General features: G+C 46.3%; 2 protein-coding genes across 2 annotated transcripts in view; both read right to left on the reverse strand.

Moving 5' to 3' along the window:
* Window positions 1-23,703, reverse strand: part of spata13 (spermatogenesis associated 13) — a 40,955-nt gene extending 17,252 nt beyond the window's left edge. The window contains exons 1-2 of the mRNA XM_046292800.1: window positions 23,100-23,703; window positions 1,950-3,599 (exon numbers count right to left, since the gene is read on the reverse strand). Of these exons, the coding sequence (XP_046148756.1) occupies window positions 1,950-3,599; window positions 23,100-23,108 (1,659 nt within the window). The 5' untranslated portion in view covers window positions 23,109-23,703. The remainder of the gene's footprint in view (window positions 1-1,949; window positions 3,600-23,099) is intronic.
* A 604-nt stretch (window positions 23,704-24,307) lies between these two features.
* c1qtnf9 (C1q and TNF related 9) lies at window positions 24,308-25,469 on the reverse strand. Its single transcript, XM_046290964.1, is given in 6 exon segments — window positions 24,308-24,493; window positions 24,496-24,780; window positions 24,783-24,881; window positions 24,883-25,027; window positions 25,121-25,175; window positions 25,286-25,469. Coding segments are annotated over 6 exon segments (954 nt in total).
* Window positions 25,470-26,494: the final 1,025 nt, after the last annotated feature.

Consider the following 26,494-nt stretch of genomic DNA (forward strand, 5'->3'; position numbering starts at 1 on the left):
GTGACTAGTGGCCTTTGTCCCCGTGGCCTGCCTGCTGTTGAGGGCAGAGACATGGCTGTTCGTGCACACACTAGAAGTAGAAGCTCGGGGGCCGAAGTCTACGCCCCTTCATCAGTGACTGGTCAACAGTACTACTCTTAAGCCTTATTCAGACAGGATGAGTTTTACTGGGGGTGGTCGGGTAATGTAATTATGTACACAAGCACAAAACGTGTCATTTTAGCCCCATCTGAATCTGCCATGTCAGTAATCGTTACATGGCAGGAGAGTAACAATTTAAACCAAAACTTACTGATAATACTAGTCTGTGTGTTTTGAGAGAATTATCTGAGTTTGACAGGTGTTGCTTGCAGTTTCAGCAAGAAAACAATAACTTCAACAAAGTGCTGCACATAAGCTATATATGAATGGCCTGCATGTATTCACTTTCACAGTGAATACTTTTGTTTATATGTTTTGTGTATGAATTGAATATTGCCAAATGCATCAGTCAAAAATATGATGCCTATTTAATGGAACCCTTGCTGTTAATAGATCATAAAGCAGCAGCATACAACTGACCTAAATGTTGGGAAATGACAACCTTTTCATCCAGTAGCTTTAAAATACATCTCAAGTGCACTGTTTAGCTCCCACCTGAAGGCTGGGGGCATTCAGAACATACTGTTCAGCTCCCACCTGAAGGCTGGGGGGCATTCAGAACATACTGTTTAGCTCCCATCTGAAGGCTGGGGGGCATTCAGGACATACTGTTCAGCTCCCACCTGAAGGCTGGGGGGCATTCAGAACATACTGTTCAGCTCCCACCTGAAGGCTGGGGGGCATTCAGAACATACTGTTCAGCTCCCACCTGAAGGCTGGGGGCATTCAGAACATACTGTTCAGCTCCCACCTGAAGGCTGGGGGCATTCAGGACATACTGTTCAGCTCCCACCTGAAGGCTGAGGGGCATTCAGAACATACTGTTTAGCTCCCACCTGAAGGCTGGGGGGCATTCAGGACATACTGTTCAGCTCCCACCTGAAGGCTGGGGGCATTCAGCTGAAGGCCCATCCCACCTGAAGGCTGGGGGCATTCAGAACATATTGTTCAGCTACCTGAAGGCTGAGGGGCATTCAGAACATACTGTTTAGCTCCCACCTGAAGGCTGGGGGGCATTCAGGACATACTGTTCAGCTCCCACCTGAAGGCTGGGGGCATTCAGAACATACTGTTTAGCTCCCACCTGAAGGCTGGGGGGCATTCAGGACATACTGTTCAGCTCCCACCTGAAGGCTGAGGGGCATTCAGGACATATTGCGGGTTGCCAACATATCCTAATGACTATGATCACACTTCCTCAATTCAAATATTATGGTGACACTATACCAAAGATGGTTTGGTACGGTTTAGAAACTTGGGAACCAAGTTCGCGTTATCAGTAGGGCTAGGCGGGATACCGGATTTGACTATATACCGGTATTGATGCAGAGACCGGTTTGGGTTTATACGTTACCTTCTCTAACGGTATTTGAATGTTTAGTTTGTTAAATATGATATGCCGTGTGGCACGTCCATGTTGATTGTTTACACCGTAATACCTCTCTTCTGTCTCCATGCAGTGTTCCTCACAGACCTAGCCCCGCCCTCTGTCACTCAAGCTTCACATTTTTGTTGCTTGACCACAAGCCATTTGCTTTCAGTCTGCACGGTCAATGCAGCACATGTAACAATGTTGACGACAACGACAGTGTTTCCACTTTACTTCTTAATATAAATCCAAAAGCTTTCTATGATCAAATCACTGTTCCCTTTGAGCCCGCTGATCAACAACAATATGTAGAGGATGGGGTCACTACCAGCACATCACTTTCACCTGATAACACCTTTCAGATCAGTAGGCAAGCCATTCCAAAGCACTACAGGACAGAGCCAGTGTAGCATTTTGGACTATCAAAGTATTCTCTTACCTGCTTTGGTTCAGTCTTTCCCTCTGCGTTGACGTCTGGCTGATGTTTGCTGTGACTCCCACAGGGCTCCCGCTGGGGGTGTGGAGCGGAATCACACCGTGCTCTCCACCCATCTCCCTGTCTCTCCTGAGGCCTGTCCCCCTCACACAGGCTGCTCCTCTGAGCACGAGCACTCAGGGAAAATGAGGTTGTAGTGAAAGGCTGGTTAATGCTGGGAAAAGCGAAGACATGGTCTGGTCCCTCCTGGGGCTCTATGGGGAACAGGGCTGGGTGGTACTCAGACTGGGGCTGGGGGTGGATGGTAGGCGTGTGTTCCAGTCGTACTGAAGTGCTATTCCTCTTCCTCTCCGCTGCAGCTCTCGTTCTGGCGGGCGAGGGCCGGCGTTGGCGGTCGCTGGCGGGCAGGCAGGGCGTGCGGCGTGAGTAGTCATCATGGAGACGGCTGAGGGGTGACAAGGGGGTCACGGGGGAGCTCGGGGAGGTGACAGGAGGCGGGTTAGGTCTGCGTCTCACGGTCAGGTCAGTTATACTGCCCACTAGCTTCAACATGTGGCCCTTGGCCCCCACTGGACTCCTAAAGCAAACAGGGCTCTGGCTGCGGTCCCTAAGGTCACCGGATGAGGCACTGGCTGTTCTCTGGATACTGGGGTCCCCATTGGCACCCAGGGAGTCTGTCTGAGGAGAGGGACAGGGGACTTTGTGTCTGAAAGGGCCCTTGAAGAGGTGTAGGTTGTCTGCACTCTTGCTCAGTCTGCTTAGCGCATTCACGTTGTCATTCACACTCTCCTCCAAATGGAGGTTCACCTCTGACACTGAACCGGAGCCTGAACCTGGCCTCTGATTGGTTGAAACCCCCAGTCCTGGACCCTCCCCTCGTTTCCCCTCCCCAGCATCCAGCAGTGAGATGCGCCCCGCCCCGTACGCTCTCCGGATACTCCTGGAGAACCATGTGTTTCTCTGTAGTCCATCTTCCTCATCTACTACTTCCTCCTCATCTTCATTGTCAGAACCATAAGGGCTCAACCCAGCCATCTGTTGGCCAATAGACACCCCATTGGAGACTCTATAGCCCTTTCCACATCTAAGTCTTGGGCTCTGATTGGTTGTGACCATTACATTATCTCCACTCTGGATGGCTGCTGAGGTGTACTCGTCATCCTGATTGGCTGTCCCTCGGTTCTGGATACCCTGGAGCACTGAGGAGCGTAGCTTCTTAAAGGAGCCCATGACTGTCAGCCCTGACAGGCCTGGCCAAACCTGTGGGATCCCGGCACTGGATGGAGGGCCCTGGAAGGAGAGGGGCCTGGTAGAGCCCCGACTGTCCCCAGGAACAGTGCACTTCTTCTGGGTAGAGAAGAGCCTCATGATCCTGGAGGGGTGGCCTATCACAGGGCTGGACCAGGTGGCTGTGTTGGACCCATTCAGTCTACTCTCTTCACTGTTAAAGTCACAGGTCATGGGCTGTACCTGAGCATCACACCCAGACAGCAGAGACGGGGGCACTGCCACCGAAACGTGAGCTTTCAAGGGGTAAAGGTCGCTGAGGGGTCGGGGTCGGGCTGGAGGTCGAAGGTCAGGGTCGGATGTGGAGCCACGGCGGTAGGAGAGAGAGTCCTCGCTGGTGGACGGGGTTCCATTGCTCTGCCATGCCTAAAGAAACAATAGACATGGTATATCATCGATTTATCACTCTTACTATGTACAGTGTCCTTGAAGACACTTCGATTTCAATGTTTTATTATCCCTTATTACAATGCTAAACACAGTGAAAATAAGAGCAGGTTAGCCCCCTAATACCAGTAGCCTTTAACTAGCATTAACACTAGGCCTTTTATATTAACGTCATTTAGCAGATCTAAAACAGGTCTTATTCAGGGACAATTAGGGTTAAGAGTGTCTTGCCCAAGGACACAGACAGATCCCCCCCAAACCTATTCAGCTTGGGGATTCAAACCAACGACCTTTCAGCTACTGGCCCAGTGCTCTTAACCGCGAGCCTACCTGCAGTCTCCTTACACACAGCCCTCAATGTGGAACAAGACAGCCGGTGTACACCGTCAACTCTAAAGACCTTTCAGCTACTGGCCCAGTGCTCTTAACAGCGAGCCTACCTGCAGTCTCCTTACACACAGCCCTCAATGTGGAACAAGACAGCCGGTGTACACCGTCAACTCTAAAGACCTTTCAGCTACTGGCCCAGTGCTCTTAACAGAGAGCCTACCTGCAGTCTCCTTACACACAACCCTCAATGTGGAACAAGACAGCCGGTGTACACCGTCAACTCTAAAGACCTTTCAGCTACTGGCCCAGAGGCATACAAAAATGGAGACCAGAGGCACCAGAGGCACACAAAAACACACTGCAAAATCAGAATGTCATTCAGAGAAACAGAGAAAATACACATTATTCAAGTAACAGATGTAAAGAAGGACTAATTATCTGTTCCGACAAATGAAGAACGAGTGCCACGGTCAGTATAATGTTTAGCCAATAATACTATGCATTTATGAGTGTGCAAACGGCATGTTGCTGTGAAGAGTGAATTGAATCTCTTACAGTAACCTAAACCTTAGTGTGTATGTGAGTGCAAGAAAAAGAGAGGGCATGAGATTCCTCTGCTTTGTCTCTACAGCATGTGTTTCTCAGCTTTGAGTGAGAGAGGATGAGAGAAAGATATCGCGTGTCTCTCACTGTGGGATGCCATGTGAATCTCCTTGGCAATGTATATTTTCTATGGGCAAGGAGCAGTAGGCCCCAGTGCAGGGATGAGTGTGTGTGCGCGAGCGCAGAGGTTAATGCAGGCCAGTCTTCGATGAAAGGCTTTGTGAGCATGACTAAGCAATGAGAATCACTAATCCATTGTGATTAATGCCACAAATTGCCCATTTTCTCCAGATTTGGCCAATGGAGAGTGGGAAAGCTGGTGTGACCCCTGCCTGTGCTTCCATCCTGGGATGTGTGCAGTTTAACGCTCTCTAGATCGGTTTGCCTCACTCTCCCTCCCTCCTCCCCTTCTCCCGCTCCACTCGTCCCGCTCCACTCGTCCCGCTCCACTCGTCCCGCTCCACTCGTCCCGCTCCCTCTCCACACTCAATCCCTCTCCACACACGCTCCCTCTCCACACACGCTCCCTCTCCACACACGCTCCCTCTCCACACACGCTCCCTCTCCACACACGCTCCCTCTCCACACACGCTCCCTCTCCACACACGCTCCCTCTCCACACACGCTCCCTCTCCACACACGCTCCCTCTCCACACTCAAGCCTCTCCCAATCCTCTCTACATCGGTTTGCCTCACTCTACCTACCTCCCTCCCCGTCCACATCTCTCTCCCCCCTACTCGTGTCTCACTCTCTCCACTTGACTCCTCTCCCTCCCTCTACTTCACTCCTCTCCCTCCCTCTACTTCACTCCCTCCTCCCTCCCTCTACTTCCTCCTCTACTTACTCCTCTCCCTCCCTCTACTTCACTCCTCTCCCTCTACTTCACTCCTCTCCCTCTACTTCACTCCTCCCTCCCTCTACTTCACTCCCTCCCTCTACTTCACTCCTCTCCCTCCCTCTACTTCACTCCTCTCCCTCCCTCTACTTCACTCCTCTCCCTCTACTTCACTCCTCTCCCTCTACTTCACTCCCTACCTCTACTTCACTCCTCTCCCTACCTCTACTTCACTCCTCTCCCTCCCTCTACTTCACTCCTCTCCCTCCCTCTACTTCACTCCTCTCCCTCCCTCTACTTCACTCCTCTCCCTCACTCTACTTCACTCCTCTCCTCTCTCCACTCCACCTCCCTCTCCACACCCCACTTCACTCACTCCACTCCCTCTCCACTTCACCCCTCTCCTCTTCACTCCTCTCCCGCTCCCCTTCACTCCTCTCCCGCTCCCCTTCACTCCTCTCCCGCTCCCCTTCACTCCACACAGTCCCTCTCAACTCACACTCCACTCTACTTCACTCCCTCTCCCACACACACACTCCCTCTCCACACACACACTCCCTCTCCACTCCTCACACACTCCTCTCTCTACACACTCTTCACACTCCCTCCACACACACACTCCCTCTCACACACACACTCCCTCTCCACACACACTCCCTCTCCACACTCACTCCCTCTCCACACTCACTCCCTCTCCACACTCACTCCCTCTCCACACTCACTCCCTCTCCACACTCAATACTCTCTCCCACTCTTCCCACACCCCCTTCCACTCTCCCCCACTCTCCCCATTTCTCTCCACTTCTCTACTCTCCACACTCCTCTTCTCTCCACACTCCTCTTCTCTCCACACTCCTCTTCTCTCCACACTCCTCTTCTCTCCACACTCCTCTTCTCTCCACACTCCTCTTCTCTCCACACTCCTCTTCTCTCCACTCCTCTTCTCTACACTCCTCTTCTCTACACTCCTCTTCTCTACACTCCTCTTCTCTACACTCCTCTTCTCTACACTCCTCTTCTCTACACTCCTCTTCTCTACACTCCTCTTCTCTCCACACTCCCTTTCTACCTCCTCTTCTCACACTCCTCTTCTCTACACTCCATTTCTTCTCTCCATTTCTCTCTTCTCTCCATTTCTCCTCTTCTCTCCATTTCTCCTCTTCTCTACACTCCTCTTCTCTACACTCCTCTTCTCTACACTCCTCTTCTCTACACTCCTCTTCTCTACACTCCTCTTCTCTACACTACACTCCACTTCTCCACACACACTCCACTTCTCCACACACACTCCATTTTTACACACACACTCCATTTTTCCACACACACTCCATTTTTACACACTCCACTTCTCCACACTCCATTTCTCTACACTCCACAATCTCCATTTCTCCACACTCTCCATTTCCCCACACTCCACTCTCCATTTCTCTACACTCCACTCTCCATTTCTCTACACTCCATTTCTCCACACTCTCCATTTCTCCACACTCTCTCCATTTCTCCACACTCCCCACACTCTCCATTTCTCCACACTCCCCACACTCTCCATTTCTCCCCACACTCTCCATTTCTCTACACTCCATTTCTCCCCACACTCTCCACTTCTCCACTCTCCACACTCCACTCCTCCACACACTCTCCACTTCTCCACACACTCTCCACACTCTCTCCACACACTCTCCACTTCTCCACACACTCTCCACTTCTCCACACACTCTCCACACTCCATTTCTCTACACTCTCCATTTCTCCCCACTCCACTTCTCCCCATTCCACACTCCATTTCTCTACACTCCACTTCTCCACACACACTCCATTTTTCCACACTCCACTTCTCCACACACTCTCCACACTCCATATTTCTCTACACTCTCCATTTCCCCACACCCCACTCTCCATTTCTCCACACCCCACTCTCCATTTCTCCACACCCCACTCTCCATTTCTCCACACTCCACTCTCCATTTCTCCACACTCCACTCTCCATTTCTCTACACTCCATTTCTCCCCACACTCTCCACTTCTCTACACTCCACTCTCCACACCCCACTCTCCATTTCTCCACACCCCACTCTCCATTTCTCCACACTCCCCATTTCTCCACACCCACTCTCCATTTCTCCACACTCTCCATTTCTCCACACACTCTCCATTTCTCCACACACTCTCCATTTCTCCACACACTCTCCATTTCTCCACACACTCTCCATTTCTCCCACACACTCCATTTCTCCACACACTCTCCATTTCTCCACACTCCCCCTCCATTTCTCTACACTCCATTTCTCCCCACACTCTCCACTTCTCCACTCTCCACACTCCACTTCTCCACACTCTCCACACACACTCCATTTCTCTACACTCTCCATTTCTCCCCACTCCACTTCACCCCATTCCACACTCCATTTCTCTACACTCCACTTCTCCACACTCACTCCATTTTTCCACACTCCACTTCTCTACACTCCATTTCTCTACACCCCACACTCCATTTCTCCACACTCCACTCTCCCATTTCTCCACTCTCCATTTCTCCACACTCCACTCTCCATTTCTCCACACTCCATTTCTCTACACACACTCCACACTTCTCTACACTCAACTCTCCATTTCTCCCCACTCCACTCTCCCCACACTCCATTTCTCCCCACACTCCATTTCTCCCCACACTCTCCATTTCTCTACACTCCACTCTCCATTTCTCCACACTCCACTCTCCATTTCTCCACACTTCCCACACTCTCCATTTCTCCACACTCCCCACACTCTCCATTTCTCCCCACACTCTCCATTTCTCCCCACACTCTCCATTTCTCCCCACACTCTCCATTTCTCCCCACACTCTCCATTTCTCCCCACACTCTCCATTTCTCCCCACACTCTCCATTTCTCCACACACTCTCCATTTCTCCACACACTCTCCATTTCTCCCCACACTCTCCATTTCTCCACACACTCTCCATTTCTCCACACACTCTCAATTTCTCCCCACTTCTCTACACTCCACTCTCCATTTCTCCACACTCCATTTCTCTACACTCCACTCTCCATTTCTCTACACTCCACTCTCCATTTCTCTACACTCCACACTCCACTTCACCACACACTCTCCATTTCTCCACACTCCCCACACTCTCCATTTCTCCACACTCCCCCTCCATTTCTCCACACTCCCCACACTCTCCATTTCTCCCCACACTCTCCATTTCTCCCCACACTCTCCATTTCTCCCCACTTCTCTACACTCCACTCTCCATTTCTCCACACTCCATTTCTCTACACTCCACTCTCCATTTCTCTACACTCCACTCTCCATTTCTCTACACTCCACTCTCCATTTCTCTACACTCCACTCTCCATTTCTCTACACTCCACTCTCCATTTCTCTACACTCCACTCTCCATTTCTCTACACTCCACTCTCCATTTCTCTACACTCCACTCTCCATTTCTCTACACTCCACTCTCCATTTCTCTACACTCCATTTCTTCACTCCCCACACTCTCCATTTCTCCCCACACTCTCCATTTCTCCACACTCCACTCTCCATTTCTCTACACTCCACTCTCCATTTCTCTACACTCCTCTCCATTTCTCTACACTCCACTCTCCATTTCTCTACACTCCACTCTCCATTTCTCTACACTCCACTCTGCATTTCTCCACACTCCACTCTCCACACCCCACTCTCCATTTCTCCACACCACACTCTCCATTTCTCCACACCACACTCTCCAATTCTCTACACTCCACTCTCCATTTCTCTACACTCCACTCTCCATTTCTCTACACTCCACTCTCCATTTCTCTACACTCCACTCTGCATTTCTCCACACTCCACTCTCCACACCCCACTCTCCATTTCTCCACACCACACTCTCCATTTCTCCACACCACACTCTCCAATTCTCTACACTCCACTCTCCATTTCTCTACACTCCACTCTCCATTTCTCTACACTCCACTCTCAATTTCTCTACACTCCACTCTCAATTTCTCTACACTCCACTCTCCATTTCTCTACACTCCACTCTCAATTTCTCTACACTCCACTCTCAATTTCTCTACACTCCACTCTCCATTTCTCTACACTCCACACACCCTCCATTTCTCCCCACACTCTCCATTTCTCCACACACTCTCCATTTCTCCACACACTCTCCATTTCTCCACACACTCTCCATTTCTCCCCACACTCTCCACTTCTCCCCATTCCACACTCCATTTCTCTACACTCTCCATTTCTCCCCACACTCTCCATTTCTCTACACTCCACACTCCACACTCACTCCATTTCTCTACACCCCACACTCCACTTCTCCCCACTCTCCACAATCCACTCTCCATTTCTCCACACTCCACTCTCCATTTCTCTACACACACACTCCACTCTCCATTTCTCTACACACACTCCACACTTCTCTACACTCAACTCTCCATTTCTCCCCACTCCACGCTCCCCACACTCCATTTCTCCCCACACTCTCCATTTCTCTACACTCCACTCTCCATTTCTCCCCATTTCTCCCCACACTCTCCATTTCTCCCCACACTCTCCATTTCTCCCCACACTCTCCACACTCCACTTCTCCACTTCTCCACTTCTCCACTTCTCCACACTCCACTTCTCCACACTCCACTTCTCCACACTCCACTTCTCCACACTCCACTTCTCCACACTCCACACACTCTACATTTCTCTACACTCCACACACTCTCCATTTCTCTACACTCCACACACTCTCCATTTCTCTACACTCATTTACATTTACAAGTAATTTAGCAGACGCTCTTATCCAGAGCGACTTACAAATTGGACTCCACACACTCTCCATTTCTCCCCACTTCTCCCCACTTTCCATTTCTCCACTCTCCACACTCCACTTCTCCACACTCCCCACACACTCCACACCCTCCTCTCCATACCTCCACACCCTCCTCTCCACTTCTCCACACCCTCCTCTCCACACCTCCACACCCTCCTCTCCACACCTCCACACCTCCACACCCTCCTCTCCATATCTCCACACCTCCACACCCTCCTCTCCACTTCTCCACACCCTCCTCTCCACACCCTCCTCTCCACACCTCCACACCCTCCTCTCCACACCTCCACACCCTCCTCTCCACACCTCCACACCCTCCTCTCCACACCTCCACACCCTCCTCTCCACACCTCCACTTCTCCACACCCTCCCTCTCCACACCCTCCACACCCTCTCCACACCCTCCTCTCCACACCCTCCTCTCCATTTCTCCACACCCTCCTCTCCATTTCTCCACACCCTCCTCTCCATTTCTCCACACCCTCCTCTCCATTTCTCCACACCCTCCTCTCCATTTCTCAGTGACTCAATTGATCTCACAGTAGCTCAGTGGCTCTGAACCTTTAATGAAATACAGACTTAATGGCTAAATTTCAGGACGTTTAAACTGGGCATTTCAGGACCCAATGTGATTGATTTGACTGCCTTTGTCTGGCACAGACTTGCACTGAGCTTTTCCACTCTCTGTAGCACAGGGATGGGCAACTGGTGGCCAGCGGGCCTCCTTTTGTAGGCCCGCGGACCAATTTCCAAAAACAATTATTATAGAAAATAAAATAACTCAGTTGGGGTCTCAACTTACTGTAGAGTTAGAATAGTAGAACACAAGGTTGTGCGTCAGCAGTTTCTCTCTAATGTCAGTCACTGACCTATCTCAGCAAAAAAGTTTTAGTTTGGTAAATTAGTCTAGCTAAGTATCTAAAATTGCAGTAATCATGGTCGAATGAACGATTGGGGGGACCCCATTGATTTTGTTAGTCACTCTCACTCAGGTATCATATTTAAAAGTGTAAACATCTCTCCACCCTACGGCAAAATGAGTAGAATTACATGGAATGAGTTATAAAGTTGTAAAATCTCTACACCCCATGGCCAAATGTGTAGAATCTTCTCTCTCTGCTGTCCCAACAAAATGTTGCTTAGGGCCCCCAAAAGGCTAGGGCCTGACTGCATGTGTGGGTATGGATGTGGGTATACAGACCCACAAGACACCTCATCAGTTCAGATCGTTTTGTGGGCCCCATCCCCATCAAAGTTGCTCACCCTGCTCTAACACCTGAGAGTGGGAGGTAAACTACATGATGTTAGCATACTCTTTTACCAAAATGATTCTCAATGCTACCTCTGCTGACAATTCACCCATGTCTATCCATCACTCTCTCACCACTACTGTAAACAGAAAACCCCTGCTATAAACTAACTCCCACTATCACCATTACATAGCATTCCTCTAGGCTCTCCAGTAATACTAGGGCTGGAAGGTGTACCGTATTTTACTATATACTGGAATTGATGCACGGACTGGTTGGGATTTTTACTCTACCTTCTATAACGGTATTTCAATGTTTGGTTTGTTAAATGTGATACGCAACTCCGGCACGTAGAATGTCTGTTTTTATAGTTTACTCCATTTGCTGCTGCATGCCGCTAACTTATTTGTTTGTGTATCTTACGGTCTGTAAACTACTGTTTGCTAGTTTGTCTTTTCTTAGCAAGGTCTTGTTAAAATAATTTGTGTTAGCCGCTAATGCTAATCGGCAGTTAGCTGGCCAACATGCTAAATGTACTAAGAGTGACAGCAAATGTAACTAGCTAGCTAATACAGCCTGGTACCAGTGCTGGTGTAGGTCTAGATAAGCATGTTTGTGCAACGCTATCTTATCAGAGAGGAATATGCGATGTATGAATATGTTGGCTAGCTGGCTAAAACATGTAATGTAACCTCTAATTAGGAAACACTGACCAACACTTTGGTTCCCACCCTGTCAATAATTTCTCCCCGGTTTAATAATTTGTCGTCATGTCAAACAATGTATTCGAGGTGCTACCCACTATATTCAAACCATAGAATAATCACTATTTGTCCATGATTCCAACAGTTCAATTAACTAGGCCTAGATGTTTTTGTCCAGATCATGCTGTGTGAAACAGTGTGGGAAATTATAGTAAAATTGAAGGAAATGCAGAAATGTATAAATGCTGAAAATGATTTTTGTATGGAGTTGGATTGAACAGTATAAATGGAGAAATCCCCATTGAAATCCCTTATAATGTATGTGTTGTCCCACTAGGGTCATGAACTAATGAGAAAGCATATTTAGAACATGTATTATTCAAAAACATGAAATACCGCCAAAAATGTGACAAATATCATGACATGACATTTTGTCCATATCGGCAGCCCTAAGTAAGACAAGGTTGGGGAATGAAAGAGACTGCTCTAGCACTGAAAGGGCACACCAAGGCAGTCCTCTATCAATGCATTACCTCATACTCACCTTATCTTCCTATTCTACCACCCACTCCACTACCTTGCACAATGCACACTACCCCTATGGCTTCTCTCTCAACCTGGTGCCAACATCCACAGCCCAGTTGGGACCTGTTTATTTGGCACAATACATCATAGGGTTCTGTTTCAAAGGAGTTGGAGTTACTGCCAGTACTTAAAATCTAGATATCTGCCAACTTATTGTGTGTAGTTTTGCCCTGGCCAGCACAATAAGCTGCGTAGGACAGTGGAACCTACTAGGTGCTAGCTACTCTACCCTCTTAGTACAACTAGTACATACAGTTGAAGTTGGAAGTTTACATACACCTTAGCCAATTACATTTAAACTCAGTTTGACAATTCCTGACATTTAATCCTAGTAAAAATTCCCTGTTTTAGGTCAGTTAGGATCCCCACTTTATTTTAAGAATGTGACATGTCAGAATAATAGTAGAGAGAATGATTTTTCAGCTTTCTATTTCTTTCATCACATTCCCAGTGGGTCCGAGGTTTACATATACTCAATTAGTATTTTGTAGCATTGCCTTTAAATTGTTTAACTTGGGTCAAACGCTTCAGACAGAGCTGGTGTAACGGAGTCAGGTTTGTAGGCCTCCTTGCTCGCACAAGCTTTTTCAGTTCTGCCCACACATTTTCTGTGGGATTGAAGTCAGTGCTTTGTGATGGCCACTCCAATACCTTGACCTTGTTGTCCTTAAGCCATTTTGCCACAACTTTGGATGTATGCTTGGGGTCATTGTCCATTTGCAAAACGTAGTCTGGCTTTATGGCCGTTTTGGAGCAGTGGCTTCTTCCTTGCTGAGTGGCCTTTCAGGTTAAGTCGATATAGGGCTCGTTTTACTGTGGATATAGATACTTTTGTACCCATTTCCTCCAGCATCTTCACAAGGTCCTTTGCTGTTGTTCTGGGATTGATTTGCACTTTTCGCACCAAACTACCTTCATCTCTAGGAGACAGAATGCGTTTCCATCCTGAGCGGTATGACGGCTGCGTGGTCCCATGGTGTTTATACTTGCGTACTATTGTTTGTACAGATTAACATGGTACCTTTAGACGTTTGGAAATTGCTCCCAAGAATGAACCAGACTTGTGGAGGTCTCAAAACATAAAAAATACAAATCTGAGGTCTTGGCTTATTTCTTTTGATTTTCCCATGATGTCAAGCAAAGGAGGTACTGAGTTTGAAAGTAGGCCTTGAAATACATCCACAGGAACACCTCCAATTCACTCAAATGATGTCAATTAGCCTATCAGAAGCTTCTAAAGCCATGACATAATTTTCTGGAATTTTCTAAGCTGTTTAAAGGCACAGTCAACTTAGTGTATGTAAACTTCTGACCCACTGGAATTGTCATACAGTGAATTATAAGTGAAATAATCCGTTTGTAAACAATCGTTTGAAAAATGACTTGTGTCATGCACAAAGTAGATGTTCTAATCGACTTGCCAAAACTATAGATTAACAAGAAATCTGTGGAGTGGTTGAAAAACAAGTTTTAATGACTCCAACCTAAGTGTATGTAAACTTCTGACTTCAACTGTACTACAGCACTATGCAGGCCATTTAAGATATGCTTGAACAATATGGAAGCTGAATGAGAGTGATTCTCTGGGGTTACCTTTCCAGGTCAGGGTTCCTGTGTGGTTGCAGGTGAAGCCTGGGAGCTAGTGGTGCTCTGGCTCTCAGGTCCAGAGTTAATTAAGAGAGAGGAGAGAAGAGTAGCCCCCCACACAACTGCCAGCTGGAGCCAGCCTCAGATTAGACTCCCAGAGAGAGGAGGGCTGGGGTCACACAAACTGAAAGACATGCACATTTACACATACTTCAGAAGACACTGTCAAGGCCAACTCAGTATACATGTGCCCCCCCACACACACGGGGGGGGACGGGCACTTAGGCAGGCATTCTCTTAGTCATCAACTCCCTTCCCTTTGGGCTGATGAAGTCACAGCCTTATGTAAGGAGTCATAAACATATAATCATTAATGAACTCCAACCCCCAATTCAGCTTCACAGAACCAACGTATGTCCTGCCCCAGGCCAAGCTAATTGGGCAGAGATGAGCGGAGAGTTAAACTAAATAGACGTCTAGACAGAGAATATCAAGGGAAAGCCACTTCTCTAGCGGTTTCTCTCATTTTGGTAGCTAAGCCATGGGACCCAGACAGAATTGGACAAAAGCACTAGCACAGCCATTCTTTGGTAAGCTGCTCATTTTACTGGTTGTCTGCTTAGCTGAGTGATCAAATCTAGCTAGCCAGGCTCATCAGTGCTGTCCTGACCACATGTTCAGGAAAAATAACTTCATAAAACACTAAAAACCGACAACTAGTGAGAGTATGCAAATAGATTATTCTTTGTATCCCTTCCATGTTAGCCACGCTGATACGCATGTAGGAGACCTTCCATGTCAGCCACGCTGACACGCATGTAGGAGACCTTCCATGTCAGCCACGCTGATACGCATGTAGGAGACCTTCCATGTCAGCCACCACGCATGTAGGAGACCTTCCATGTCAGCGCACGCATGTAGGAGACCTTCCATGTCAGCCCACGCATGTAGGAGACCTTCCATGTCAGCCACGCATGTAGGAGACCTTCCATGTCAGCCACGCTGATACGCATGTAGGAGACCTTCCATGTCAGCCACGCTGATACGCATGTAGGAGACCTTCCATGTCAGCCACGCATGTAGGAGACCTTCCATGTCAGCCACGCTGATACGCATGTAGGAGACCTTCCATGTCAGCCACGCATGTAGGAGACCTTCCATGTCAGCACGCACGCATGTAGGAGACCTTCCATGTCAGCCACGCTGATACGCATGTAGGAGACCTTCCATGTCAGCCACGCATGTAGGAGACCTTCCATGTCAGCCACGCTGATACGCATGTAGGAGACCTTCCATGTCAGCCACGCTGATACGCATGTAGGAGACCTTCCATGTCAGCCACGCATGTAGGAGACCTTCCATGTCAGCCACGCTGATACGCATGTAGGAGACCTTCCATGTCAGCCACGCATGTAGGAGACCTTCCATGTCAGCCACGCTGATACGCATGTAGGAGACCTTCCATGTCAGCCACGCTGATACGCATGTAGGAGACCTTCCATGTCAGCCACGCATGTAGGAGATCTTCCATGTCAGCCACGCATGTAGGAGACCTTCCATGTCAGCCACGCATGTAGGAGACCTTCCATGTCAGCCACGCATGTAGGAGACCTTCCATGTCAGCCACGCATGTAGGAGACCTTCCATGTCAGCCACGCTGATACGCATGTAGGAGACCTTCCATGTTAGCCACGCTGATACGCATGTAGGAGACCTTCCATGTCAGCCACGCTGAAACGCATGTAGGAGACCTTCCATGTCAGCCACGCTGATACATATGTAGGAGACCTTCCATGTCAGCCACGCTGATACGCATGTAGGAGACCTTCCATGTCAGCCACGCTGATACGCATGTAGGAGACCTTCCATGTCAGCCACGCTGATACGCATGTAGGAGACCTTCCATGTCAGCCACGCTGAAACGCATGTAGAGATCTTCCATGTCAGCCACGCGCATGTAGGAGACCTTCCATGTTAGCCACGCTGATACATATGTAGGAGATCTTCCATGTCAGCTACGCTGAAACGCATGTAGGAGACCTTCTATGTCAGCCACGCTGATACGCATGTAGGAGACCTTCCATGTCAGCCACGCTGATACATATGTAGGAGACCTTCCATGTCAGCCACGCTGATACATATGTAGGAGACCTTCCATGTCAGCCACGCTGATACATATGTAGGAGACCTTCCATGTCAGCCACGCATGTAGGAGACCTTCCATGTCAGCCACGCATGTAGGAGACCTTCCATGTCAGCCACGCATGTAGGAGACCTTCCATGTCAGCCACGCATGTAGGAGACCTTCCATGTCAGCCACGCATGTAGGAAACCTTCCATGTCAGCCACGCATGTAGGAGACCTTCCATGTCAGCCACGCATGTAGGAGACCTTCCATGTCAGCCACGCATGTAGGAGACCTTCCATGTCAGCCACGCTGATACGCATGTAGGAGACCTTCCATGTTAGCCACGCTGATACGCATGTAGGAGACCTTCCATGTCAGCCACGCTGAAACGCATGTAGGAGACCTTCCATGTCAGCCACGCTGATACATATGTAGGAGACCTTCCATGTCAGCCACGCTGATACGCATGTAGGAGACCTTCCATGTCAGCCACGCTGATACGCATGTAGGAGACCTTCCATGTCAGCCACGCTGATACGCATGTAGGAGACCTTCCATGTCAGCCACGCTGATACGCATGTAGGAGATCTTCCATGTCAGCCACGCTGAAACGCATGTAGGAGACCTTCCATGTTAGCCACGCTGATACATATGTAGGAGATCTTCCATGTCAGCTACGCTGAAACGCATGTAGGAGACCTTCCATGTCAGCCACGCTGATACATATGTTGGAGACCTTCCATGTCAGCCACGCTGATACATATGTAGGAGACCTTCCATGTCAGCCACGCTGATACATATGTAGGAGACCTTCCATGTCAGCCACGCTGATACATATGTAGCAGACCTTCCATGTCAGCCACGCTGATACGCATGTAGGAGACCTTCCATGTCAGCCACGCTGATACATATGTAGGAGACCTTCCATGTTAGCCACGCTGATACGTATGTAGGAGACCTTCTATGTTAGCCACGCTGATACGTATGAGACCATCGGGCATGAAACAGGGGCGGCAGGTAGCCTAATTGTTAGAGCATTGGGCCAGTAACTGAAAGATTGCTGGATCGAATCCCAGAGCTGACAAAGTAAAAATCTGTCATTCTGCCCCCGAACAAGGCAGTTAACGCACTGTTCCCCAGTAGGGGGTTATTGTAAATAAGAATTTGTTCGTAACTCACTTGCCTAGTTAAAGGTTAAATAAAATAATAAAAACAGACCTAAGTGGACTACACATGGAGTGGTTGTGTGCGAGTGTAAAACTAACCATTCTGTGGTCCAAAGAGAAGTGGAGTTTCTCTGAGTTAAAGGTAACACAGATGGCTCCCTACACCAAGCCCCTTTCAGCATGTGTTTGTTCCTCTCCCAGGACTAATCAGGGGGCTTTACCAGTCTGTGCAGCACTTGTTTCCTCTATGGCACAGTCAAAAAGCAACACACACTATGAGTTGGTCATATATAATACTTAATGCCTTCAGAAACTAATGTAGATTTAGCCTAGAATTTTACATTACTAAGACACTATCTTTGTAATGACACACCATCCAAAGTGTAATAACTTCACCGTGCACAAAAGAACATTCAATGTCTTTTTCAAATCTATCAATAGATGCACTACCTTAAGAGGCATTGGAAAACCTCCCTGGTCTTTGTGGTTGAATCTGTTTCAAATTCACTGCTCAACTGAGGGACCTTACTGATAGTTGTGTGTGTGGGGTAAAGAGATGTTACACCTTATTAACTTGTGACTTAAGCAAATGTACTCCTGAAATTATTTGGGCTTGCCATAACAAAAGGGTTTAATATTTATTGACTCAAGATATTTCAGCTTTTAATTTTCTATTCATTTGTTTAAAAACATTTTTAAAAAAAACATGATTCCATTTTGACATTATGGGGTAGTGTGTGTAGGAAATTGAAGAAAATAAACATCTACATTTGATCAATTTAGGCTGTAAAACAACAAAATATAGACAAAGTCCAGGGGTGTGAATACTTTATGAAGGCACTGTATAGTCTGAATCAGGGAAGCCTTTCGACCAGTTTGCGAAATTCCACCCACTCAGACTTTCCCACCAACCCATCCCCTTCCTGTTCCAGAGGCGGGACTTCTGCCACACCCACTCTACCTTTAAATGGCAGCCTGACAAACCTACCTGTCGTATTCCGTGTTAGTATCGGTTCAGTTATTTCTTACCTTTCCCCCTCACTATGGATGTTTTCTGGTTTTCCTGTTCCTATTATATTGTTCCTTTGAGTACAGTATTGTTTAATTGCCCCCGTTGTGTGCCATGTGCTCATTGGTTTGCCTTAAAGGTCCAATGCAGCCGTTATCTTATTATCAAATCAAATTTCGGGGCAACAAAACCTCTACACGATTGGTTGGGTCCCCCTGCGGGACGGTTGAGCTAACGTAGACTAATGCGATTAGTATGAGGTTCTAAGTAACAAGACAATTAGACATAGACATATGTGATATTGGCAGAAAAATTCATGTTAATCTAACTGCACTCTCCATTTTACAGTGGCTATTACAGTGAAATAATACCATGCTATTGTTTGAGGAGAGTGCACAGTCATGAACTTGAAAATGTATTAACAAACCAATTAGGTCCATTTGGGCAGTCTTGATACAACATTTTGAACAGAAATGCAATGGTTAATTGGATCAGTCTAAAACTTTGCACATTCCCTTCCTACCATATACTGGCCAAAATCTAAATTGCACCTGGGCTGGAATAATACATACATTATCTTTCTCTGGCATTTCAAAGATGGTACAAAAAATATATATATTTGTATGATCTTTTACCAGATCTGATGTGTTATATTCTCCTACATTCATTTCACATTTCCACAAACTTCAAAGTCTTTCCTTTCAAATGATATCAAGAATATGCATATCCTTGCTCAGGTCCTGAGCTACAGGCAGTTAGATTTGGGTATGTCACTTTAGGCGAAAACTGAAGAAGAAAAAGGTTCAATCCATAAGAGGTTTTTAAGTACCTTATGGTGGTTGATTTACATTTAAAATGGTCAAAAAGAAACAAAAATAGCTTCATAGCCAAGAGCAAACTGAAAACTAGCTGTTTTTAGCAGAGAGGTTTGGAACATTTTCTTATTGATCTATTAACCCTTTACACTCATACCCATATACAAGTTCAAAAATGGCAGATTTGGGCATTGATAAGCTCCTAAATTGGAGCACAGTGGCTGTACAGTAACATGCCATAAATGACATCAGAGCTCAGGCTCTGCGCTTCACAGCGCTGTATGAGTTTTGACTGACAGATGTTCTTTGTTGTCTTGGTGAGGAAATGCTGTAAATGAAGAGAATTTTAAAAGATGAGATGTTGAGGATTATAATAACACAGCTTTGATGTCATACAAGCCAAACACCCCTGAGTCCAAACGTGCACTTCACATTTCCACATCATAAAACTCATGTCATATACAGTGTCAACGTTTATAATCACTATGTTTGATGTACACTACAAGATGACATTGCGTCATACCCTGGGTTTTCCGGAACAGAACAAGCCCGTTTGTCTATTGTGAGGAAGATTTGGCTCGGAACACACCTTAATGCACTCACGACTCCTTACTATGCGCACCAAAATGACAATCGGTTTCTTAAGCCCATACCAACAACAAACCAACCTTCAATAGAGTCCTTTGCCTAAAAACCTTATCAGTTTTAACAACCAGAAGGAGTACTGCACTCTACAGCTACTGAAAAACAACTCTAGACTCCAGCTTATTGGAATGGATCATTTAAATATTCTGCCATATTGGTGGATCCATGTAACATAATATGGAATTTAGAACCATGTGTTTCTAGGCTATATAAAGTATACTCAGAAAACAATATCTTTGGATGCCATCTATACAAGGAATCCGATGGAATCTAGATCACAGAGAGCACCTGCTAATTGTGTATATAGTAGACTGCTCTAGCTACTATCAGGGAGGGAAAGAGGAAGATAAAATCATTCACTTTCCTCCCATCACAGTCTGCCCTTTATAACTGTTAAAATGTCTTTAAGTCATCTTTTATCATTTAGCCTATATAGAATCACATCTAAATTCTGAGGAAGTGATTTCCAAAGATAGGGCACTGGCAGCCTTGTCTGTGTGCTTGTTCACAAGAATCATCCTAAGCCTGGCACAGGGCAGATTCACTAATCTCTATATACACGGCACAATCTCTTATTGCCCGGTTGTTTGCCATTTGGGCTGATTTATGGAATCTGACTAGCTCAGGCCTGCATACAAGCAGTAGCCTACTCCTAAATGTTCCAAGTTGCTGCCGATAGAAATGTCCAGTATAGAACAGCTGACACAACTGACTATTCTCTGTAGCAAAGTTCAATTTTTATTTTATCTACACAATATAGCCCATTTCTGTCTGAATGTTCTGTAACACCACACCTTCCTAAATAAGCACATGTTGCTTATTGAAGTCATCTCACAATGACCCAATTCCTTTTCTTATGACAGAGGGCATACCGAGAGCGAGACCACGCCCCTCCCCCTCTTGATCGTGGGAAGCCAGGTATTGGGTAAAGGGTGTCACCCACTTTCTCCGTCTCGTTCACACATGCACCTGATATGCTACTGTCTGTGGTCTGTCAGAACTGAATGGGAAATCCAACACCAAGCTCAAGAGGACAAAACGCTAATATGAACACTAGGACATGTAGGAATGCTAAACGCATACATATCTGACCTAATAAGACAGTAGCAGCATTCTACAGGAGTGGGCTATATACAATAAACTGGTTCCTGAATGCTGATTGGAAAGCCGTGGTATATTGAAAGCCATGGTATATAAGACCGTATACCACGGGTATAACAAAACATTTATTTCTACTGTTCCAATTACATTGGTAACCAGTTTATAATAGTAATAAGACACCTCGGGGGCTTGTGGTATATGGCTAAAATGCCACGTAGAGGTCGACCAATTGTGATTTTTCAGCGCTGATACCAATTAATCGGACAATTTTTATTTATTTATTTGTAATAATGACAATTACAACAATACTGAATGTTACTACATTCGCGTAACAGGCAGTCAGTCTCCTTGTGGAGTGCAACGAGAGAGAGAGGCAGGTCGTTATTGCATTGGACTAGTTAACTGTAAGGTTGCAAGATTGGATCCCCGAGCTGACAAGGTGAAAATCTGTCATTCTGCCCCTGAACAAGGCAGTTAACCCACCGTTCCTAGGCCGTCATTGAAAATAAGAATGTGTTCTTAACTGACTTACCTAGTTAAATAAAATGTGTAAATTGTTTTTGTTTTTTTAATAAATCAAAATCGGCACTCAAAAATACTGATTTCCGATTGTTATGAAAACTTGAAATCGGCCCTAATTAAATCGCCCATTTCGATTAATCGGTCGACCTCTAATACCACAGCTAAGGGCTGTATACATACACTCTGCATTGCGGTGTGCTCAAGAAGGTTTGTACTTGCTTCATTAACAGCTGATCTTCATAACTAAAGCTGGGGGACAGCTGTGAGTGGAAAAACAAGCTCTGAGCAAGTTCTAAAAGCCATTAAATATGTTTGACTGAAAAGCATTTGAGATTTGGTATGCTACAATACTTTGTAATGGTCAAAATTCATACAATTTCCTACTTAGTGGTTTCAAATAAAGTCTAAACTTAATATGAAGAATTATGGTTTCATTCGGAAATGACAAAATTTACTTGTGGATGCTCAGGTTGACTTTCCCACAGAATTACCCATAAGCTTCTCTGAGACCATGGACATGAGCATTTATGAGGCAAAGTTCAAACAAAGTTGGACAATCACAAAGATCCATATAAGTTCCACCCACTGCTGTGACACGGTGGATTTACAAGTGTGTAAAACAGAACCTGTCTCCTATATACCAGTGTTAATATATGGATACTGGAACACTGGAATGAAAAAGCAAAGTTTGTGTGATGTGTTCAGATAGATATGAGAGTTCTCCCCTGACGCAGGATAGAACCTGACTTGTCTAGCTAAATAAAACTCTCCATCTATACAGGTCGAACTGTTCTGTGGTTCCATCTCCCTGGTGTACGGGCGCGTGACAGTTGGGTTTGCGAGTCTACAAAGATGTCATTCAGTGGGAAACAATCTACTACTGTTACAAATCCATACTGAAAAGGAAGTATAAGTAACAGGGAATTTTTCAAATGAAAAAGAGCTGGAGAATGACATGTTAAAGGCGATTATGTTACAGTTCTTCCGCGTAAGCCAGCAAAACACCCCCGAGGAAAAAGTGCTTATTTATTTGTGCTTTTAATTAACTTATGTTTTCGCCATAAACCTCTTACTTTGTAGTTGACCGAGCCCCCACCCCTCCTCTCCACCTCTATAGAAGTGCCTGGCATCCCCCACATCACTATAACAACCGGGGGAGTAATGCACTACAACAACCCCCCTATTTTCTTCGTTAACGTTACAGAAACAAACCAATGCTAGAACCCAAACGAATTTGATCAATAGACTGAATGACACATTTAAATCCTAAAAATAAAAATAGTTAACCAGTTTGATGTAAGCCATACATTTTTTTTTTTACAATTGAACAATTGATATGGCATTGGACTGCAAGTTGGTCACATTTGCTTACCCTTCTCATACTCGTGTTGTTCTGTGCCACCGATATTTGTCATCAACAGAGTAGCAGCTGTTTTTGTTGATTAGTTAGCCATCCTCGGTCAACGTTTTACTAAAATGGTTAGTTAGCAAGCGAGCTACTTAAGTCCAAAGGTCTGCTGGGTCATGCAATCGATGATTACACACCAAAACATGTCGGAAGTAGCAGGCTACTGCTGCTGGTTAAACTGGCTTGCAAGATGTCGAGACAAATGGCTAACTTCGCTCCTTGCAACATGAAACAGTAGGCTAACATTAGTTAACTACCTAGGAAGTTCTAAAATATTCACAAAACGGAAAACTCAATTGTGAAAGGTTTCGGGCAAGTAAGCATCTGCCGTTGGGTATGCCAGTGGATAAATGATAAAAGTGGTTCAAACAAACTCAGAAATCCGTTGGTACTCAAGTGTGAGAGGCTGGTCGATTCTTTGGAGCTCGAGCTGTCGTTACTGGACGGCGTCGGTGCACTTGTTGCAGTGATTGCTTTAGGGGCGGAGTTTGAGTTCCACATTGACTCAAAGGACGTTTTGCACTGATTATTTTGTGGTCTGACCGCAAGAGGCCCTCACCGCCAAGAGCCAAGTCAAACAGAACGTGAACACTGCAGTAAAGCACGCCCATAGCAGGTTGCGCTCCATTGAGAAAAAACAGCCGTGTATTATATATATAAGTGCTAACGTCTTTGGACGTCATTTCTGGCACCAACATTTGGAATGCCTTTAAAACAATTACGTAATCTTCCAGTTTGTGGTATTGCGAAGCTCATCCTGTTTTCTAATCATTCCCGCACACAGGAAGTCATGACATTGCACCAGCTGATACAGCCTATTGCCACACATTGATTTATGAATTTTTGTTGCCAGCATATTACATTGTACACAGGAGTAGTAAATTAAAGACAGTCAATGGGATTTTACATTGTATATTATGGTATTGAAATCAAAACAAGATACAATAACACTTGTCACATGAAATCTGTCAGATTGGTGAGTTATCAGAGGAGATATGATCTTAAATAATAGGCTATATCAGCTGTAGCATAAAAATATTACAAAAACGTAATTTATATTCATATTTGATTAAAACATGTTTTATTACTGTAGGCTATTACATTCATCTATAACAGGTGGTAATAATTTCCCATGTAACATCCCATGAGCAAATTCACTGAGTCATGTGGGCCTAATCTGCACCGAAGAGCACGAACCCGGAGAAGGTTGTATCATCATCTTCATCAACAAACAGCCCGTTAAAGAGCTCTCCTCCTGCCACCTGCAGCCACACTTTGTCCCCCTTCTCCAGGTGCAGGACAGCCCCGCCTGCTGCCTGGTCCTCACTGCTCATGTAGTTATCCATAATGTGGATAACTACTCACTGCTCGTGTAGTTATCATTCAACCTGTTTTTCACTAATGCTACTTTTACATTACGGGAGAACACAGTGATGTGGTAGGTGAAGTAGTAGGCCCCAGCCAGAGCGCAGGTGAACCGTCCGGTCTGTGCGTCGTAATGGTTCTGCCTGTTGTAGATCACCTTGTCGAACCTGATCGGCATGTTCTCCAGTGGGAGTTTGGTGTATTCGGTTAAACCGGCTGAGAACGCACTTTTTGGGATGAGGGATGTGTCCCCCTTCTCCCCCTTGTCCCCTGTCTCGCCGCCTGATTCCCTTGCTCTCCGTCGTAACCAATGTTGCCTTTGAACCCTAGGGGGCTGAGATCTCCCTTCGGACCTGGTCGTCCTGGGGGTCCCAAGGGCCCTTTGGATGCCTCGCTCTGGTAACCTGATCTCCTTGAGGCCCATGTGCCCTGAGACTCCTTGGGGCCCCATCTTCCCCGGTGGCCCCTTCTCTCCATTCTCACCCCATTTTCCCTTTATTTCTGCCAGGCCAGCCGTACCTGCAGATATAAGGATAATATAATTATGTTAGTACTGCTTGCCAGTGGTGATAACTGTACAAAGTATTTTCATTATAAAATAAAATAGTCTCACCCAGCCCCCCTTGTCTTCTTTGGGGCCACTCTGTACTGTTCGTCCGGTGATACTGATTTCCCCTTTAATGAATAAAATGACCAAGAACTTTCAAAAATGTATCAGCATGGGACCAGAAAAGCTGATTTCAATTGAGACTTATCTAACAGAGGAGGTTGTGCCATTGTCTTACCTCGGTCTCGCTTGTCACCTCTGAACCCGTCTCGTCCATCTCGGCCTGGCATTCCGTTGTGGCCTGGGTCTCCTGGTATTCCTGGGTATCCACAAACACATCAGTTCTTCTTGAATTCTTCATGTGCTATGCACCTCACAGCCAGCAGGAGGAGCAAGAGAGTGACTCTGAGTCTAACCCCCATCATGGGCCCTCAAGGGCCAATGCTTCAAAGACTTCAAATTGAGTATTCTCAGCACTAGATGCACAAGATAGAAGAGTGGGGTAATCCAGCGCAACGCATTATGTCCAACGCACACCCACACATTCACACGAATATACATGCACAGACACACACATGCATATGAACTGAGAGGTGGAGACAGCTGAATGTTTGGAGAGCCAAGACACCAAAGAAGGCCACACAAACTTTACCAAGGACTGAAAATCTAGTGAAATCACCAAGCCAGCCGCCTCATTGGTTCGACAAGGATAGCGGCTATTTTAGGTTACTTATTCTGTCTGTCCAGCCCTCACCGTTCCATATCACCTGTCCCCTTCTAGAACGTTCTCCATTCTCTGGATTTGTAATGACCAGCTTGAGCTGTGCTGGGAGTACAGGGATGTTAGCAAGGCAACAAAATGGTGGTGTTCCGTATTGCTTCCCTGTAGCAATACATGCAGGATTTCAATTCTGGCCTGTGGTTATTACATCCTCACAGTAATTTGAGTGGCTGTCTAGCTCCTCTTGAATGAGGTCATCAAACGAAAATGTGCAGGGAGTATCAGGGATAAAGAGCAAGATTGATATCGGATGCCTAATTTGTCCTAATCGATTTCATTTTTAATGTCAAAGTAGGATAAAACGTCCCCTAGCTAGCGCCTGAAATCATTAGCAACAGAACACAATAGTAGGGACACTCCGGATGGGGAGATGTTCTCGTGTGTTTATCTTCTATATCTGAAACATCAATAGAACAATGTTGTTAAAATGTTTGCCCCCATAAATTAGACCATTGCCATAAACTCTGACCTTTCCAGCTAGTGTTCTAGAACCTTTACATCCGTCCCTACCCCCATCGGAATGCCTAGGAAGAGTGATTGTTTTAAACAACATTCTCCTATCTTCACAGATAGCATTCCTTAGAAGTCTGGTATATACTTTCCTGATACTGGAAATCCATTGGGATATATATTAGAAAACCAAAGATATAGATGTCCAAGAGCAAT

Source organism: Oncorhynchus gorbuscha, linkage group LG12 (assembly GCF_021184085.1).
Source record: "Oncorhynchus gorbuscha isolate QuinsamMale2020 ecotype Even-year linkage group LG12, OgorEven_v1.0, whole genome shotgun sequence".
Classification (NCBI taxonomy): domain Eukaryota; kingdom Metazoa; phylum Chordata; class Actinopteri; order Salmoniformes; family Salmonidae; genus Oncorhynchus; species Oncorhynchus gorbuscha.